Source organism: Pseudonaja textilis, chromosome Z (genome assembly GCF_049901715.1).
Source record: "Pseudonaja textilis isolate UNSWEBS1 chromosome Z, rPseTex1.2, whole genome shotgun sequence".
NCBI classification, from domain to species: domain Eukaryota; kingdom Metazoa; phylum Chordata; class Lepidosauria; order Squamata; family Elapidae; genus Pseudonaja; species Pseudonaja textilis.
The window spans coordinates 30084365-30105143 of NC_142008.1; the positions used below are offsets into that span (position 1 = coordinate 30084365).

Sequence of the window (20779 nt, forward strand, 5' to 3'; positions counted from 1 at the left end):
TTGTCAGCTATCTGGTTGAGATGCTGTCTGCAGTGTTCTTCTAAAGTCTTCACTCCGCCCTGCTCTTTGAGCGGGAGCTAGAATCCCTTCTGATTAGCTGATTCCGTTTGACAGCTAAGTATAAAAGGAACTTTCAAATGGAATCAGCTGTTCTGTCAGCCAGCCGCCAGTTAGCTAGCAGCAAGCTGCGGCTGCTTTACAATGCTACAATAAACTTGTTAGCTTTCATTCTCGCCTTTGCCTCTTTATTCCCGCACACCAAATACAAAACTGGCAATGAGGATGGGATTAGAGCACTGAGGCATATACTGAGGTAACAAGAGCTGAAGGCACTGAGCTGAAGGCACTAAGCAAGTCACATGGCAGCACCACCGAGCTTTCTATCTTTCCATCCGACTACCGAGACCTGAATGTCCTATATCAACAGATTTGGGTGCATGATGGAAGCCGCCAACCTGATAGAGATCCTTGCTAACAGAAAAAAAGCATACTTCCTCAGCTTCTGCAGAGCAGTTGTCTTTGATACCGCCATGGCCCTGTTAGCCTCACAAACTGTCAAAGCTGTTGAAGAGCTGCAAGAAGTCCTGAGTAACCACTACACACCAAAGCCATCCTGCATAGCTCACTGGCACACCTTCAGAAGAAGAACCCAGGCTGAGGGAGAAACCAGCAGTGAGTATATAATTGCCCTCAGATTAGCTGCCCTTCACTGTGGTTTCTGGGACCTGGATGACATGCTTTTAGATCAGCTGGTCTGTGGTGTTAGAGACCTCCGTTTTACAGAGGCACAGAGCTGACCTTAATCTAAAAGCAGCCATTGAAGAGGCACAAGCCGTGAAAATGTCAACACTTTCCGTGGCAGAAATTCAAAGCTCCAGTAGCTACCAGAGCAGACGAACCAACATACCCATTCACTATGAAGAAGCTGTCAACACAGAATTCTATGACAAGGAAGAAGAAATCAACCATCTGAAGGGTCCCCAGCTGGCCCAAAGAAGAAACTACATAGTCAAAAAGAGATTCATCGCACCACAGATCATCTGCGTGAGCTATGGAGGCAACCATGCAATCTGCCACTACAGAAACGTCATCTGCCTCAAGTGCCAGAGAAAGAATCTGCTAAGAATCTAGCAAGAATCTGCCAAGCTGGGAAGAATATGAGCCAGCCAGCTCCATACCAGCCACAGCCAAAAATTTTAAACCAAAAGAGAACTGCTTTACCATAAATAAAGCATGTCCAAGAGCTGAAGCACTAACTAACCAAACTTGTTATACTTACATTAACAAAATACATGTTGATGTTCTTTTAGAAGGCAAACCCTGCAAGATGGAGGTGGATACTGGCTCTTCCCTTTCTATCCTGTCCTAGAACACCCTGAGGCATCTGGTTCCTGACATCTCAAGAAAATAACTGACATCTTGCAAACTGTCACTACAAGACTACCAAGGTCAAGCCATCCCAGTCATTGGAAATGGCAAGCTTCACATCCAATTTCAACAATTCAAAAGACAACTCCCTCTTGTTATAGTGGATGGATGCTTACCAAGTTTGTTAGGACTTGATTGTTTGCCTCCCTGGGCTTATAGGTGACTGGCATTAATTCAGCTACCACACAAGACTTAGAGCAATTACTTTCTGACTTTGCTGAGATTTTTGATGACAAACTTGGTTGTTATAAAGGCACACCCATCTCACTTAATTTGGACCCCCAGGTGGCTCCAATCAGGCTCATATTGTGCAGAATACCTTTAGGCCTGTGCCCCAAAGTGGATGCTCAGCTGGACAAGCTTATTGCCCATGGAGTGCTAGAACCTGTAGATTTTGCAAAATGGGAGACCCCATAGTCATTCCTTTAAAACATGATGACTCAATTACAATTTATGTGGATTATAAATCCACAATTAATAAGGGTCTCCAGCCAAATGCCTACCCAGTGCCCATTAGACAACAATTGCTTCATTCATTGGGCAAAAGTTCAATTTTTGCAAAATTAGATATGACCCAGGCCTACCAACAATTCCCTGTGGATGAGCAAACTGCTGAAGCCCAGACAATAATAACACACAATTTGGCATAAGCATAGCATCAGGAATCTTCCAATCCATAATGGAACGTTTATTATACAACATACCAGGAGTCATCCCCTACTTTGATGACATCCTTATTGCAGCTGACAGTACCAAAGACCTTTTAAGTCAATTAAGAAGAATATTGAATTGTTTCAAAAAGACAGGGATTAAGCTCAGCAGAAAGAAATGCAAATTTGTTATTGATCAGGTAGACTTTTTGGGATACCACATGGATTCTGCTGGCATTCACCCAATTGAATCAAAAGTTAGAGCCATTCAGGAAGCCCCTGTTCCTACTAGAAAATCTGAATTACACGCATTTTGGGGCCTCCTCAATTTTTACAGTTCATTTTTTCCCCATAAAGCAACAGTAGCAGAATCCTTACATAGACTCCTGGATTCTGAGACTCCCTGGAAATGGAGCACTAAGGCAGGGGTCCCCAACCACCGGTCCCCAGACCGGTACCGGTCTGTGGAACAATTTCTACCGGGCCACCGGTTTGCTGGGCGCCTCCATCTTATTTTGATGAAGAAGTGCTTCCAGTGAGCTTTTCCAGGTAGAAAGCGGCGTTTGGGTGCTGAAAGAATCCTCGCACCTTAGTTTCATTGGGGGGGGGGGCAGCTTCGAACAAAACTAAGGCACGAGGATTCTTTCAGCACGCATGGCAAGACGAGCCGAGCGACCGTCCCGAAGCCGTCGTGAAGCCCATCGACACAGGTACAAAGGAGGAATTGAAGGTGGCAGGGAGAAGCGGGGGACGGCTGGCTGGCCAGTCGCTCAGCTCGCCTTGCCATGCGTGCTGATGCCGGTACCGGGCCACAGATGATTTTGTGATGCTGGTACCGGGCCGCAGCACAAAAAAGATTGGGGACCACTGCTCTAAGGAACAAGCCTCTTTTGAAGCCATTAAGTCACTATTGACCTCACAAAAGGTTTTGATTCAATTCATCAATTTGCTCCCTTTAGTTTTGGTATGCGATACTTCGCCTTTTGGGATTGGTGCTGCTTTAGGCCATAGGCTTCCAAACGGTCAAGAGCTCCTATTGCGTTTTTCTCTTGAACTCTATCCAAACAAAGAGAAACTACAGCCAAATAAATAAAGAGGCCTTGGCTGCTATTGCATCAATTAAAAAGTTTAATGAATATTTGTATGGCCACCATTTTGAACTTGTCACAGATCACCAACTTCTGCTAGGCATCTTAGCTGGAAACAAACCAAGCTCTCCAATTCTATCTCTATGAATGATATGTTGGACTTTATTTTGGCTGCCTATAGTTATACCCTTACTTATAGGCCTGGCAAGAACTTGGCACATGCAGATGCTTTAAGGAGGTGTCCCTAACCCATTCCTGTATCTGACCCTGCCCCAACTGTTTCTATTTTCCTCATTGATGACCTGTAATTACCATTGACTGCTGCTGATATTGCTCAGTTTACTTCAAAAGATTCATACTTATGTCAAGTTCTAGACTGGTTGTGAAGGGGGTGGCCTAGAGGCCCTACAGCAGTGGAATTTCACCATTTTAAAACATGCCAATTTGAAGAGAGTGTTCAACAAGGGTGCTTTCTCTGGGGGAGCAGGGTAATTATCCCTTACAAGTTGAGGCCTTGTATTTTAAATGTGTTGCATGAAGGGCATCCTGGGATAACCAGGATGAAGGCTTTGGCCTGAAGCTATGTGTGGTGTCTTGGTTTGGACGAGGCAGTGAACAAAAAGGTATAAGGATGCCAATTGTCAAGGCCAGCACCTCCTGCTGCCACTCCAGGGGAGTGGGAGAATACCAAGGCCACTTGGTCTTCCAAGGGAAAACATTCTAAATGGTTTGAACTATCCCTATTATAGTCCACCACCACAGAAGCTGTGACTAAGGCCCTTGACAGCATTTTTGGAACTCATGGGTACCCAGACACCCTAGTTTCTGATAACGGCCCCCAGTTCACTTCCAGCCCCTTTGAATTATTCCTAGCCCAAAAAGGAATCAGATATGTCTTCATCTCTCCATTCCATCTGGCTTCGAATGGCTTGGCTAAACGAGCCATTAGATCAGCCAAAGAGGCTTTAGGAAGAATTACCAAAGGGGACTGGTTGCCCTATACCTCCTCACTCAGCATACTACTTTCAGTTTTGCAACTAATCTATCACCCACAGAACTACTAATGGGCAGGCGGCTAAGGATCATCCTTGACCATCTGCGCCCATCCTATATCCCAGCAACCCTGTTAGATTCAAGCAGTAGGGTGACCCAGTTTGGAATTATGTGGGAAACTCACTATGGTTACCGGGGTGATAGAGGGGGTTACTGGACCAAAATCGCTTGGAATTATGTGGGAAACCCACTATGGTTACCAGGTTGATAGAGGGGGTTACCGGGCCAAAATCTTACAGAATAAGATTGGCCGATGGGAGAATTTGGTGACAGCACATTGAGTAACTGAGAAGTCGTTGGAGTGCCCTTACAGGTAGGTCCATCCCTGGAAGAAGCCAAGGCTGAAGCAAATGATGCGGACTCCCCAGCGGCCAACAAGAAAGAATCAGAGCCAAATCCTGACCGGCGGTTTCTTGAGGCAGGCCTACCTTTAGAAGACTTCCCGCTGGCTCTTGACGCGCTCCCAGATGAAATTCTGGAATTGCCCCAGTGGAGACCTCCAGCCCTGCAGCAGGTCCTCTCCCTTCAACTGCTCCAGCTGGACTGAGGAGATCTGGGTGAATCAGGTGACGCCTCGCCTATCTGGAGAACTATGCATGCTCCTAACCAGAGGGAAGGAATACAGCATTCTGCTAAAGTCTTCAGTCCAGTCCGCTCTTTGAACGGGAGCTAGAATCCCTTCTGATTGGATGTTTCTGCTTGGCAGCTAAGTATAAAAGGAGGTATCAAACGGAATCAGTTGTTCTATCAGCTGGCCGCCTGTTAGCTAGTGGCAAGCCGCAGCTGCTTTACAATGTTACAATAAACTTGTCAGCCTTTCACTCTTGCCTCTGCCTCTTTATTCCCGTGCACCAAATACAAAACTGTCTATCCCACATTTTTCTAGTTTATCACGATGCAGATTGTGGTCTACTTTGTCAAATGCCTTACTGAAATCCAAGTATACTATTTCCACAGAATTTCATGGGTCCACTAATTTAGTCACTTTGTCAACGAATGAAATAAGATTTGTTCGGCATAATCTATTTTGAATGACAATAACAACCATACTAATTGTTTCTCCCAATCAGTGATATACAGAAGATATGGTGGATATTGATATTTCCAATGCTATAATACCATGAAATTAATCTCTGTTAATTGTATATTTTTATACAAATCTTGACATTTGAGAGATCCTCTTGATATTGAAGCTATCTGTGGAGAGATAACTTTGGTGCTTGTCACTATCACTCATAAGCATGCTCTTCTCTCTAGCACAGAATTCCCCAATATTTCTGCTTAGCAGATTGACAGGGGGAGAAGGGATGGTTCCATATGAGCAGCCGGCACACACAGCTCCATTTGCCCAAGTGTCATGTATACGAGCTCACGCAAATGGACCTCATACATACACACTACTCAAACAAGTGATATGTGCACGGGCACACTCACTGGCCATTTCCATAGCCCAGTTGCAAAACCACGGCTCACAAGTGACAAGCTGGAGCCCCCTGATCTAATAAATCTCAAGAAGCACCTTGATTCATTTGGGAATTGAGACAATGAAGCAGGCCGGTGGAGTTTGCAGAAAAATGAAGGAACAAATTGGTTTGAATGTAAATTTGGGCCATCCCAAAACCATTTGCAATCTTATTCAATGGCTGTTGATGTAGTGAAGAGACATTACTTTTTTTGCTTCTATTGTGTCTGTGTAAAAAAAGACCAGTGATGACTTTCAAGGTCGTTCAATATCTCTCCCTCAATATTGTAGGAGATAAACTGGTACACCCAAGGACTCACTGTAATATTCATTGTGCTTTGCAAACAAAGTTTATCAGATTTCTTCTACAGCCATTCCAGCATTGGGGCAGGTCATATAAAAATAGCATTGAAAACCACTGTTCCTGTTCACAAACATTATCTTCAGTTTATACATCTGAAGGAAGAGGATGGGACATGTAGAAAGGTGAAGGTTACCAGCTGTTTGCTAAACCCGTGTCCTTCCCGCTGATTAAGTTGATTGTGCTGTAACTCCCTATTATGGGAAATGATAAAATAACTAAGGGATGTGCTCTCATCTGCTTAATGGACTAATTAGAAAATGAATTTTTAAAAAGCTTCCAGACCAGACACACTCCACTGATGTCAAAAACTAAATGAATGGATATCCAAGTAGCTTTTCATACTACCAACTTCTGGGCTGGCTGGTGTTGAGGCATTTTTTCACAGTAATTGCAGTCATTCCTGTCAGGACACACATCCAAAAAACAGTGTTATCAGGCTATTTGACATTTAGACTGTTGATTTATGGTATTCTACAAGTTTCCATCTAATCTTCTAAGATTTATCCTGCATTTTTGTTTATAGCAGAAACTAACGGGTATGATATGGCTCTGTGCATGTGCATGTGTATGTGCACGTATAGATAGATAGATATTCGTAGATTTTCACGGGTACAGGTATGTAGGTCTAGGTGTATTTGGGTCTTTTCCCATGTAAGATTAAGAGTATCTTGGCAATGTTTGGGCAAGGTTCCATTTGCCATCCTCTGGCTGGTGCGTTCGGCTTCGTGCCAGTGCAAGCAGTATGTGATAGGAGCTGCTGTCTCTCTATAAATACTGGTGGTGGGGGCTGGTGTGCTGGGCTGGTTGGCTGCGCTGCTGCCTCTTGATTGGTTGATGGAGTTGATGTTTGTATAATGGACTGTTGATGGCCTTGTGAGTTTTGTTGTGGAGATATCCTGGATCTTGTGCTGTAATCTCCTGGGTCGTTTGTTTTGTAGTAATCTTTTTTCCATTAGCCTCTCGTGTTTTAATGGCTTAGGTAATGGGTTGTGTGATGGGCTTGCGAGTTCTTTTGTTGTGGTATCCTGGGTCCTGAGTTGTAGTCTCCTGGGTTGTTTGTGTTTTGATCTCTTTTCCATTAGCCTCCTGTGTAGTAACAGCTTGGGTAATGGGTTGTGTGATGACCTTGTGAGACTTATTGCTGTGGTATCCTTGGTCTTGTGCTGTGATATCCTGGATCATTTGCTGTGTTGCAACTTCTTGAGTTCTTGTGGTGTAATTTCCTGAGTTTTCTGATGTGATATCTTGAGCGGGTGGCTGTGATGTAGTATTCTGGGTTTTAGTCTGGCTTCAAGTTTGGGTTCTGGGTCTGTGTTCTTGGCGTGTGTCAGCTTGTTTGGTTTTGGGGTCAGGGGAATGTGACAGCTGGCGAAGCAGCCTTGGTCTGTTTTCTGGTGGTTGTCCTTCGTTTATAGGATGGTCTTGGGCCTGGGTCTGATGAGGGGGATTGGCGGTGGTGTCCCGTGTTGTTTCAGGTCTGGTGTTGGTTTCCGTGGCTGGGACTCATTTGTTGGTGAGGGCTAGCTTCCAGATGTCTGGTAGGCGGGAGGTATCATCCGGTCTATTCATGTTATGGGGATGTTTTTCTATCTCGATGGCTTTTCTGATTATTCTCTTGCTGGAGTGTTCAGTGTTGGATATTAATTTGGTTCCTTCAAAATTAATTTCATGTCCTGTGGCTTTAAGGTGCTGGAAGAGGGAGGAAGTATTTTCTTCTCTTCTGACTGCATTTTTGTGTTCTGCGATGCATGCATTTATTCTCCTATTGGTATATGTGGCTGGGCAATTGTTGCATGGTATTTCATAAATGCCTTAGTTTTCTAGCTGAATCTTGTCTTTGGGGTTTCTTAGGATGTTGGCTATTTTTTGGTCAGTGCCGAAGGCTGTCCTGATATTGTGTTTGTGGAGAATTTTGCTGATTTTGTCTGTGATGCCTTTGATCTGTGCAGGGTGGTGATGGGATTGTGCATTTAGATAGCAGTTGGTGTGTGTTTTTTTCCGGTAGATAGTGTGTCCTAGGGAGCCATTGGGTTTTTTGTAAATTAGGATGTCCAAGAAGGGAAGTTGGTTGTTGGTTTCTTTTTCCATCATGAATTGTATTTTGGGGTGTAGGTTGTTAAGATGTGTGAGGAAGTTGTCCAGTTTTTCTTTCCTGTGTGGCCAAATTACGAAAGTGTCACCTACATCAAAGGTACCACAGACAAAATCAGCATGCTTTTAGATGTGTGTGTGTGCGTGCGTGTCTGTGTGCATGCATACAGGGATTATAATTGACATAATTGTCTACCTGGCATAATTTAATGGGTATTAATATTATTATGTAAAGTATTAAACAATTTTGGGCTGACTACTTGAAAAACTACCTGTGTTTCCTCAAAAATAAGTCCCTGCCTTCTATTTTTTTTGCCTCCAAAAGAGGCACTAGATCTTAATTTCAGCAGATGTCTTACCTGTTTACCTTAGGACCACTGCAGTCAGGTCTTCCATGCCCCAACACCTGTTGTGCCACTGCCCAACCTCTACAGCCGCTCATGGTCAGACACCATGTAGTGCATCACAGCAGTGATACCCCTTGTGACAGGCTATGTGACTTGTCTTACTGGTGTCACTGCTTGTAGCAGGAGGCCATAGCATGCGTGAGCAGTGGCACAAGTGGGGCATGTGGCTTGCTGCCACAAGCAGCGGCACTGGTGTGACATGCCATGTGGACTGGTGCAATGAGCCATGCAGCATCCGGCCATGAAAAAAGAAGAAGAAGAAAAAGAAGGAGGAGGAGGAGGAAGAGGAGGAGGAGGAGGAGGAGGAGGAGGAGAAAAAGAAGACCTCAGTCCTAAAGTAAGCGAGTGCGGGGCATGTGGGCAGTTCTACCCCACCCAACCCAGCTTGATTTTTAGGCATGTACCTAGCCCTAGCTTGTACAACCAGATGGTGGGACAGAGTGAGCAGGGTCTTAACTAGGCCTTATTTTTGGAATAGGACTTATATTAGGTGCACATGTAAAAAAATCAAGCTTGGGTTTAATTTTGGGATAGGTCTTATTTTTGGGAAAACATGTTACTTTTACTATTTTGCCTTGCTCACCTAGAACTCTGAGTATTTACCAGCAACAGGACAATTTTTATGTGTGCAGCCTTATAAACCAGATAGCCAAATGGAAGCAAGGCATTGATTGGGTGGTTGTGCTACCATTTTTATTTTTGATACATGTCCCTATGGCCCCTCCCATGGCCCCCAGCTATAACTATCATTTTCTTATAAATGGTAAAAGGGCTTAGCAGTTAACATTTTATACTCCCTTGCTTTGATTACATGCAATTTTATTATAGTCCCTTGAAATGATTATATGCAATTATATTAACTGGGATCCATTTGTAGGAACCAGCTACACACTATTTTTCCATTTTGGAAGCTGATATAAGTGCCAAAGCCAAACTTCTGGAATGTCTGTTTGCCTTAATACTGTATAATATGAAGTCTCCAGAGATCTATGAGAGAACAATTATTTCTTCTAAAATTCAAAAATGAATTTTAATAGTTATTTTGAGGCATTAAGCACTGTTGTGTTTGTGATAATTGGTTGTGCGTTTAATTTGTAATTTTGTACTTTATACTTCTAGTGCATTAGATCTTATCAGGACCGTATCTATGGATAATGCCGTTACATTTTCAACTATATGAATTGAGCTCCACCTTGTGGGTTTCAGTGGCAACTAATTTAATTTAGGACCTGTTAAATAGCTACTGTGGTTGACGATAAAATTTGGTAATTCTTAAACTTTTCTTCCTATATTAATACATAGAAAGTAACTGAAAAATTATTCCCCGATTTGATTTCCAACCTTATAATGATGACTGTGCAAGCTGATCAAAGTTTACTTCAATCTCATTTATTCAGTAACTGTGTACAGAACAGCAGATATTACGTTACTAAATTATTCTGCACATGTCCAATCAATCCAGAAACTTAATTTTTTTATTAAAAATACAATTCCTTTTCAAAATATTATCTGCAAAGATCCTTTCTGTTATGAACTAATATATGAAATTGCAGCTTGAATTAAAAGACACACCACATTCTGCAACTGCTTACCTGAATCTCACCCCAATGGGACAGGCTCACCCCATCCGTGAAGGGGAAGGAGGCATGCTGCAGATCCATCCCCATTCCTCGAGAAAATTGGCTGATAAGGTCCAGGAGAAGGATACGCTTCAATTCCCAGGAGACACTTCAATTCTATAAGCTTGGTCAGTTTATAGAATGGAATGTAGTAACTGTTTGATAAGTAAAGCATCCTTTAGCTGCTGCAGCAAAACTTCAAGATATTCTTGGTGGAAAACAGTAAAAAAACCCAGCAAGATTTAATGGCTACAATGCATCCTACTTACAAAAGGTGGTAGCATTTCTTTTCAAATTGCACAAAAATCAAGTATTTTTAAACTGTAGTAAGTCAGCAACATAACAGAATGGGGAGAAGAGTTATAAAGATTTAAACCAAGGAACCCTTGTTTACTTTATATATTTTTCTCATTTCAGATATGCATTAAATGTGAATAGGATTTAGGCAAGCAGATTATTAAGCATGCTTCAAGAATATCCAGGGAGGCATGCACTATATGTATGGACAGATTTTACACTTTACACCAAGAGTCCATTAAAGTCCCAAAGGTGCTTTTTCAAGAGCCAACTGGACTTTCTGGTTTCTTTTTGAAGATATTTCACTTCTCGTCCAAGAACTTCTTCAGCAATGAAGCAACTTCCTAGATGAGAAACGAAAAGTCTTCAAAGAAAAAACAGGAAGGTCCAGTTGTCTCCTGAAAAACACCTTAAAGACAACCAAGAATGGCTGAGAATCTCCATAGACATTTAACAAGTCCATTAAAACTAGTCTGCCAATTATCTGGGTTGCCAAAATGTGGAGAATCACTAGTGTTTTGTCCTATACCCCAGATATGAGTTTTATCCTTTTGAAAAACTTCTCCCTTTCTTAAATTTCCTAGTGGTCCCCTGTTCAGCAACTGGTTAGCTCTAGTCCTTTTTTCCTACATCAGCCAAAATCTATCTAGGCTGTGTCAAAAAAGATGGACAGCTACACTGAAACTAGTGGTTGTCAGTCAGCCCTCCCGGGCTTTCAGCGCTCTGTTCTCCCTCAGAAGATGGAAAGACAGACTGCTTTGATCGCCTGGAAAAGGCCTTCAACTGCAACTGCCAGTCAGCCCGACCGGAGATGCCTGGCAACATTCCCAGAGAAGACGCAATTCGGAAACCAAAACAATTCATCCACCGCTTTTCGGAAGTAGCAGCACTCCCCATAAACTGTCATAAAATCACCTCCCCGAAACTATCCTACTCGGAAGCATTTACTCTTCCATGCCGGAAGTAGAAACTTCTCTGAAGGCGGAAGTCCGAACTGTTGTGGAGCTGCTTTGACGTTTTTAAAAGGATTGTTTTCCACTCCCTTTCTCGCCTAAATCTGCGTAATTCCGGCAGCCTCTGGAGGGAGCTCCGGTGGGCGTTGCGGATCTGATCCTGTCCTGCTCACGGGTTTCTGTCCGGTTTTCACCGCGAGTGCAGCAATCAGAGCTGCTGCTTTTACTGGGGTCCGGAGCACGGAGCTTTCAATAGATCGCCGCCGATCTCGAGTGAGTTGGTTTTCCCCTCCGGATCTGATTTTAGGGAAAGAAAAAAAAAATGCGGGCACGGAACTTGAAGGTCTCAGTCACGGTAATCGTAATTCAGACTTTTTAACGTTACGGAAGAGTTTCGTCAAGTTGGGATTGCAACGTACGTAAACATTCTTAAGGTCCTTCCAAGTCCCATGTTGTTGTTTTTTCATGATGTTGCAATAGTTAACGATCGCTGTGATGCTCGTAGTTAACGTTCAAATCTCGTACTAAGCATATCTTGGTGGATAATGGATTTCCCCCTCAAATTTGTCACCTCTCTACTTAATTGAATTCAGAGTACTTGGGATACCTATTACTAACTTGCTGCGTTCAGTGTGGAAAAACAACAACTCACGGTGAAGGTAGTGTGGAGTATGAGATGGCTAGAAGGGGGTGGTGGTGCAGAGAAATCTCACCCCCAGCGCATCCCCGCCAAAGCAATTAATCCAGGCTGTGCAGAAACTCAAGGCTGCTCAACCCACATGGCCTGCGGGAACCCTCCCCGCCCACTCACTTGTTACTGGCAAACTAGTTGCTATTTTTCCTTTTTCCGACCATCATCTGTTCTGCTGTGCAGAGATTTAGATTAGCTAGGAAGCAGGAAATTGTTGGATTTCTTGCTTTCTAGCTAAGCACAGCGGAAACTCCCTTTGGACTGAAGGTTTGCTTGCAAGCAAATTTAGTGCAAACTCACAGCAAGCAAACTTGAGAGACTGAGCTAGATGGCAGGTAGATAGATCACTGAATGATTCTGTGAGCAGCTCAATCTGCCTGCTTTGCCTGATTTTGGATAAAGGTTGCTTTTTTATATAAAATATTTACATACATGGTGTGTTGTGAGTTAATTTTGTGAGTTTTCTTGCTAGCAAATTTTATGAGTTTGCTTGCAGGCAAATTTTATGAGTTTGCTTGCAGGCAAATTTTATGCGACAGACTGAGCTAGCCAATGGCAGATAAATAGATTTCTGAATGAATCTGATTCTGTGAGCAACTCAATCTGCTTGCCTGCTTTGCTTGTTTGGGGTAAAGGTTGCTCTTTTTTTAAAAAAATAAAAAAGCAATATTTATATAATATTTATAATATTTACATACAAGCCATGCCCTGCCACTCACATGACCACCAAGCCATACCCACAAATTAGGCCATGCCCACAGAACCAGTTAGTGGTCTCTGGGATCTAAAATTATGAGTTTGGTGGTCCCTGAGGTTCAAAAGGTTGGCGACCCCTGGTTTAGAAAGTAGCTGCCTCATACTGTGCTCTCTTGACTCTACATGTGAATTGATCCTACCTTTTCTACTGTATAATCCAATAAGAAAAATCAACAAAGCGAGCAAAAGGATTACAGGTAGTCCTCAATTTACAATCATTTGATTACAATGGTTTGAAGCAGGGGTAGTCAACCTTTTTATACCTACGGCCCACTTTTATGTCTCTGTTAGTAGTAAAATTTTCTGTAACCACCCACCAGTTCCACAGTAATGGTGATTTATAAAGTAGGGAACAAAACCCCTACCGCCCACCATGAAAGCTGGAACGGTAGGGACCAGGTTGACTACCACTGGTTTGAAGTTACAATGGCACTGGAAAAAGTGACTTATGACTGTTCTTCACACTTATGCCATTGTAGCATCCTATGGTCACATGATCAAAATTTAGAAGCTTGGCAACAGACATGTATTTATAAATGGTTGCAGTGTCTTGAGATCATGTGATCATCTTTTGCCACCTTCTACAAGCAAAATCAATGGAGAAGCCAGGTTCACTTAACAACTGTGCTTATCAGTAGAAATTTTGGGCTTAATTGTGGTTGTTAACTGAGGACTATATAAAGTAATTTGTATAAGCATGTGAGCAGTAAAAGTGCAAGTCAGCCAACATGACTATTTTTTGCTTAAGATTGGAAGGAAGCTTCAACAAAAATAAACACAAAACTTGTTGATTTATTTCATTAAATTTATTATAGTCTACCACTCTAAGAAACTGGGTAGCTTACAAAATCTAATATAAAATAATTGAAAACATTAACAAAGCAAAGCAACCGAGATTAAAAACATATATTAAAACACAGTATGGCAACTGTCTCCTGTCCTCTTCTCTCAACAAATTAACCTGGGACCAAAATCTGATTTTAAGTGCTTTTCAAAATCCTAGGTGCCACCTGAATTTCTGAATGATAATGCTGAATTAGTAAATCATTCAAAAAAGTTTTGGTTGTGTAATTGCCAACTGAGAACAAAAAACGTGAATGCTACTATGCAGTGCTTATTTGGAATGATGTAAAGTATTGGATAATATAACACCTGTTATTTCTTTTCTTTTTTCTTTTTAAAAAAGGAGTCCATATGAGTGAACTTGGTTCTAGTTTCCCAACAACATTTTAAGCTGCCTGATTCAATTTGGAGGAACAGATATGAGTGGTTCCAAACCTGATATTCTATGGGCTCCACACCACGTTGATAGATTTGTTTTATGTGACTCGGAACTCAGTCTCTATCGTATTGAATCTGCAATAAGTTCAGAACTCAAAGCAGGATCACTGCGTTTATCTGAAGAAACTGCAGCTACTCTTTTGTCCATTAATTCAGAGACTCCATATTTGAAATGTGTGGCTTGGTATCCAAAATATGATCCTGAATGTCTACTGGCAGTTGGGCAAGCTAATGGTCGAGTTGTCTTAACTAGCCTTGGCCAAGACCACAATTCAAAATGCAAAGATTTGATAGGAAAAGAATTTGTTCCAAAGCATGCTCGGCAGTGTAACACTTTGGCATGGAATCCATTGGACAGTAATTGGCTTGCTGCTGGCTTGGATAAACATAGAGCTGATTTTTCAGTATTGATCTGGGATATAAGTAGTAAATACACTCCAGAAATTTCAATTGCCACTGACAAATTAAGGCTTTCAAGTGATATTGAATCAGGATTGGTTGTAACAAAATCGCTGTATGAATTAGGTCAAAACGATGCTTGTCTTTCTCTTTGTTGGCTTCCACGAGATCAGAAACTTCTTTTAGCTGGAATGCACCGAAACCTGGCTATTTTTGACCTTAGAAACACAAGCCAAAAAATGTTTGTGAATACCAAAGCTGTTCAGGGTGTTACTGTCGATCCATACTTCCATGATCGTGTGGCTTCCTTCTATGAAGGTCAGGTTGCCATATGGGACCTTAGAAAATTTGAGAAACCTGTGCTAACCCTGACAGAGCAACCAAAACCTTTAATAAAAGCAGCATGGTGTCCTACGAGAACTGGTTTATTAGCTACTTTAACCAGAGATAGTAATGTCATCAAGCTCTATGATATGCAACACACTCCCACACCTATAGGGGATGAAACAGAACCTACAATCATTGAAAGAAGTGTTCAGCCTTGTGAGCACTATATTGCTTCCTTTGCATGGCATCCTTCAAGTCAAAATCGAATGGTTGTTGTAGCTTCTAACAGGACTATGTCAGATTTCACTGTGTTTGAAAGAATCTCTCTGGCATGGAGTCCAGTTACTTCTTTAATGTGGGCTTGTGGAAGACATTTGTATGAATGTACAGAAGAAACTAGCTCTTTTGAAAAAGACATAGCCACTAAAATGCGCCTGAGGGCTTTATCCAGATATGGCCTAGACACAGAACAGGTCTGGAGAAACCATATTCTTGCAGGAAGTGAAGATCCTCAACTGAAATCACTTTGGTACACTCTGCATTATATCCTTAAAATAGTATTTGCTGCACAGGATGACCGATTCCTTCCATTCAGAGACCTCTCTGAAATATATGGATTTCTACAGAATATATTGGGGTGGTTCCTTTTTTCAGTTTAATATAAGGTGCTCTGGCATTATGCATCATTGTATAAAACAGTACTAATGGTTTTCAGCTACTTAATTTGTCTAAAGTAATCTGGATTATTTTAAGACTGAAAAGAAAGATAGTGTCTGAGTTTCCTTATCAAACTTAATGATAATACATATTTGTTATAACCGCTTTATGCTATAGCATAGCTATAAACTATTAATTATGGAGAGGATTACACTAATATTGTACAAATCATTTTGGAGAGGGTATTTGCCCAATTCCTTGATATCAAATTGGTTTCTTGATATCAAATCTAACTCAGTAGCAAAACAAGGGATATTAATAAACAAATAAAATATTGTTTTTGCCTCACACATCATCTTATTATGTTATTTCCTATACTGTAAAATACTTATGAAACAATATGCTGATGATATGGATCAGAAATTCACAGGAAACAAAGGATCCTTGGTTTATGCAGGCATCAAATCTATAGTGAAAACTTCTATGGGTAAGTTCATTTTGCAAATTGTTATTTAGTAACATCCTAAATAATTTTAAAGTAATGTCTTTTAGGCTGTTCCTTCATGGCCGATTCAATATTATAACTGCATCCATTGACAGCTTCTTAAAGGAACTATATCTTTCCATGAGACATTTAATTCAAGGTAAAGTAACATTTGATTTAGGGAGGTGCTAATAGGTTGCAACATGATGCATTCAACACATTGCTTCATCTTTTCCTCTTTGAATCCAATTCATTGCATTGTCCTATTAATATCTTGACTGAATGATAATTTGTAAACACAACAATGTTAAAAGACTGTTGCAATGCCTATATTTTAATGTTAAATTTAACATAGTGCATTCAAATATTAAGAAGTTGTGCTGATTGAGTATACAGTCAATCTGTAATTCCTTTTCAGGAACAACAGAGAACTTGAGGCACAGCCGAAGTGGATCTGACAGATATGCAGATATTATTCAGTATACAAGTGAAGAAAGATCATTGGCTTTGCAGCTTTGTGGATGGGTAAAAAAGGGAGCAGATCTAGATGTGGAACCCTTTCTGTGCTCTTTGGAGCAAGAAGGAGACTGGGAGCGAGCTGCTGCTGTAGCATTATTCAATTTGGACATCCGACGAGCAATACAGATAATGAACAAAGGAGCATCTTCTGGCAAAGGTGTGTTATGATGTTCTACCACTAATAGAGCATTTGATTGTGCTGAATATTATTTATCCACTCATCTGTTAATTAGACTGCTTTAAACAATGTTAAATTCAAAGATACAAAAATACCATTTGTTGATTCAAGGGCTGAATTATAGAATGACATAAGAAAACTGCTATCTAGTTTAAAGTTATACTTCTATCTGTAGAATATAAGAAATTTGCTACAAAACTGTTTAGTCCCATGGCTTGCACAAAAATCTTTGGGATTGTGTTTAATGACTTTTATTTTCTCCTGGTTATTCTTTAGATACAAGCTTGTAGAAACACTTGGACCATAACTTTGTCATTTATCTAACGCTATATAAAAATGAAAATTTAGGTATCTTGAACAAGAGCGGTGTGATGACCCAATGGTGAAGATGTTCATTTCTCACCTGGAGGATAGAGAGTTCAGTCCTACGTAGCAGCAGATGTTTTTCTCCCAAGGCTCAAAGAAAAAAATATGCTGTGAACTCTGTGTGGAGTCAAGGGTATCCAGCCGATGAATGCTCAGGTTCATCCAGTCATAGCTTTACATAGTTCATATGAGTTGATTGGTACCCAACTCAGTTGATTGGTTCAGAGTAATTTTACAGAACCAGCAGGGCCAAGTGTTAAGAAATTGTAAAAAAAAAAACTACCTAAAATTAAATTAATTCAAGAATTATTTCAAGTTCACTGAGCCCTCAAAAAATGGATATTTGATTTCTTCCCCTTCCTGTTAGCATTGTAAGAAATTTGAAGGATTTTTAAAAAAATCATGATCTGATTATGTTTAGCTGTAGCTGTTTTAGTTACAAATAATTACATGTAATTATTACAATACAATTAAAATAGAATATTGGGAGGAAATATAATTAAGGATTTTAATGTTATTTCAAACTATATTCTTAAAAAAAATTGTCACCTCCTGAAGAGCTTTGGCTCTGTTGAGTCTGCGTGTCAGTCACAAGGAGTTAGGAACACACTGAGTTGATCAAGGTTGCTTATTAATCATTGTAATGTGCATTTACTAGGACAGATGGTGCGTTGTCTTGGCAATGGTCAGATAAGACTTAAGGGACTCCAGAGGAAATAAAGGCTTCACCATTTTTTGCTGTGCAGGGATTTTAATTCAGCTCCCTCTTCACACTACTACCCATTCTATTTGGAAATTGCACTATACTGGGAAGTATCAAAGAAGATAATTTTATATAAATGGAAAGTTAACCTCCTGATTTTAAGGATTGTGTCCAATATATGAATCTATTATTTATCTCTCTTCTAACATTGAGAAGATATTTTTCAGTATAGTATATATTAAGGATTGAATTTTATATTGCTATTAATAGTTATTGCATGGGTCTTTTCCTTTTTTTCAGTTTATTATTTATTTTTGTCATATATACTTCATTTGAATCACCAAACTACATAGACTTGCATAGACTTGCGAATATAGGTAGTCCTTGACATAACGACCATAACTGAGTGGTAAGCGAAGACAGTTAAGTGAGTTTTACCTCATTTTATGCCCTTTCTTGCCAGAGTTGTTAAATGAATCACTGTAGTAACACAGCTGTTAAGTGAATCCAGCTTCCCCATTAACTTTGCTTGTCAGAAGGTGCAATAGATGATCACATGATCCCAGGACACTGCAACCTGAGTCAGTTGCCAAGCCTTTGAATTTTGATCATATCACCATGGGGATGCTGCAAGGATCAAGTGTGAAAAACAGCTATAAGTTACTTTTTCAGTGCATTGTAACTTCAAATGATCACTATGTGAACTGTTGCAAATTGAGGACACCAAGAATTTTAAGTGCCAAAGTGCACCTAAAAAAATTAAGTTTTCCCATGTACATGGAAATACATTTTAAAAAGTACCCATACAGACTCACATATAAGCCCATCTGTACATAAGCCAAACTTGATTTTTTTCTCTTCCCCCTATTGGTATTATCGGATACGGGTTTTTATTTGGTATTTCTCTTATTAAAAATAAAAAAGATTGATGCATTTCACAGAATAATAGTTTATGTAATTTTAAAAATATTTTGAGCTGTTACCTGTTACTATGTTGTTAGTTATTTTTTTGACTTTAGGGTTACTGTTTTTTGCGATGCAGGTAATCTAAACCTTAATGTGGTGGCTATGGCATTGTCAGGCTATACAGATGAAAAAAATTCCTTGTGGAGAGAAATGTGCAGCACGCTTAGGTTGCAGCTGAACAATGCTTACTTATGTGCCATGTTTGCTTTTTTGACCAGCGAATCGGGCTGCTATGATGGAGTTTTGGTAAGCTTTTTTAAATTGAAAACTATCATTATTGATATGCCACAAATATGGGTTACTCAGTGTCAAATTAGGAGATTGATCTGTCAGTTAAAGTGGCATAAATGTTGAGCCTTTGAGACAAAGGCAAAAGATCTTTATGTTGTAGTGCAGTGAAAGTATGTTTTCTTTGCATTGATTAATTGTTCTTGCTCCAATACAAAATATTTTGAAAAATCCGACATTTGTGAGAAGGTAGTCAGAAATATGATTGCTTGACCAAAGTATTTACTAATGGTCAGGCAATTAGAAAATTAAGTATTCATAAAAATGTATCATTTTTTTAAAGAATTTGACACTTTTTATATTTTATATGGGGGTGTGACGGCGCAGTCGGTTAAGATGCTGGGCTTGTCAGCTGGAAAGCCAGCAGTCAGGTTCAAGACCCAAGTGCCACATCTTTAACCCAGCTCCTGCCAACTTAGCAGTTTGAAAGCATGCAATGCAAGTAGATAAATAGGTATTGCTTTGGTGGGAAGTGCTCCATGACATCATGCTGGCCACATGACTGTGGAAATATCTTTGGACAGTACTGGCTGAATGGCCTTGAAATGGAGTTGAGCACCACTCCCTATAGTCAGCAATGACTACTATAATGAAGTAAAATCTGCAGGTACTCTTATCTTTTTTACCTTTATATTATTCGAATTGCAATATATAGATACTTTATAGTATTAAAATAACCGTCCCACTTGTCATCTCCTTGAGTTATTTTTAGATTTTATGTCAATATATGTGTGTGTGTGTGTTGTTTTTTTCCAGAATGAAAGTAATGTAGCTGTACGAGACAGAGTGGCATTTGCTTGTAAATTCTTAACTGATATCCAGGTAAGATGACCAGATGTGCTGTTATTTTTTTCTGCTTTATTCCCATTTCTTTACAGAAAACATACTATGTTGAAAAGAACAAATAATAACCCACTTTACCAAATTTCTCATCTTCTTTGTGAAGGAGAAATAATAAGACTAGGAACTGAATTATATCAAAATGATTAATATTTTGTGCTATTCTGGGCATCAGTATGCCTGTGGGGGTATCAAACCTGCGGCCCAAGGGGCAGATGCATCAAGTGCTGGCTGTGCCCACCCCCATTTTAACAAAGGGGAGAAAAAGTTGTGATATGTGAAATGACAATGTGACACCATGAGTTTGACACCCCTGCACTAGATCAATGTTTCTCGACCTTGGGAACTTAAGGATGTGCAAACTTGAACTCCCAGAATTTCCCAGTCTATATTTGGCTGAGAATAGGTAGGGTTTGGATTTCACATTTCATGGCTTATAGTAACTATGCAGGTGTTTGGTGGTCTCTGAGCTTGGATATTTTCATTGCAGACTTTTTATTATCCAAACTAGCACTGATGATGTTATCTACTTTGGGTAATGAAACATTTGCAAGAAAACAACCAAGCTCAAAAAGCATCAAAGACCTCTCCTTTCAACTGAGCTACACATATTCTCCTTTATTAGTGATAAGTGATTGCCATGTGATATTCTGAGTATAGATAGACGGGTTATATTTTGAATTGGCTTTCTAGTGTCATAATCCTAGTGCTGTTAGTAATAATATCAAATAACAGCATTGCTTTTGCATTTTCTTAAATTGTTAAAAGGTGACTTAATTTTTCTTTTCTATCAAAAATAGTCCTCAGCATATCCACAGTTGTGGTTTCTCCTAGCAATTTCTCACATATATTCTGCAGCTGTCAAATTAATGAAGTGACAGTATTTCAGAAACATTTTGAACTGAAGGACAT

The 20779-nt window shown here is 40.3% G+C and overlaps 1 protein-coding gene across 5 annotated transcripts in view; it reads left to right on the forward strand.

The window, feature by feature from the left end:
* The window catches only part of MIOS (meiosis regulator for oocyte development), a 125188-nt gene that overhangs the window by 94641 nt on the left and 9768 nt on the right, over positions 1–20779 (forward strand). For 2 of the 5 annotated variants that reach the window (XM_087918130.1, XM_087918131.1), the window contains 5 exons: positions 14046–15409; positions 15912–16010; positions 16426–16683; positions 18816–18985; positions 19784–19849. In XM_087918130.1, coding sequence (XP_087774256.1) covers positions 14122–15409; positions 15912–16010; positions 16426–16683; positions 18816–18985; positions 19784–19849 — 1881 coding nt within the window. In that variant the 5' untranslated portion in view covers positions 14046–14121. Of the gene's footprint in view, positions 1–11418; positions 11828–14045; positions 15410–15911; positions 16011–16425; positions 16684–18815; positions 18986–19783; positions 19850–20779 lie in introns of those variants that run through there. The other 3 variants (XM_026706314.2, XM_026706312.2, XM_026706313.2) reach the window with 3 other exon arrangements.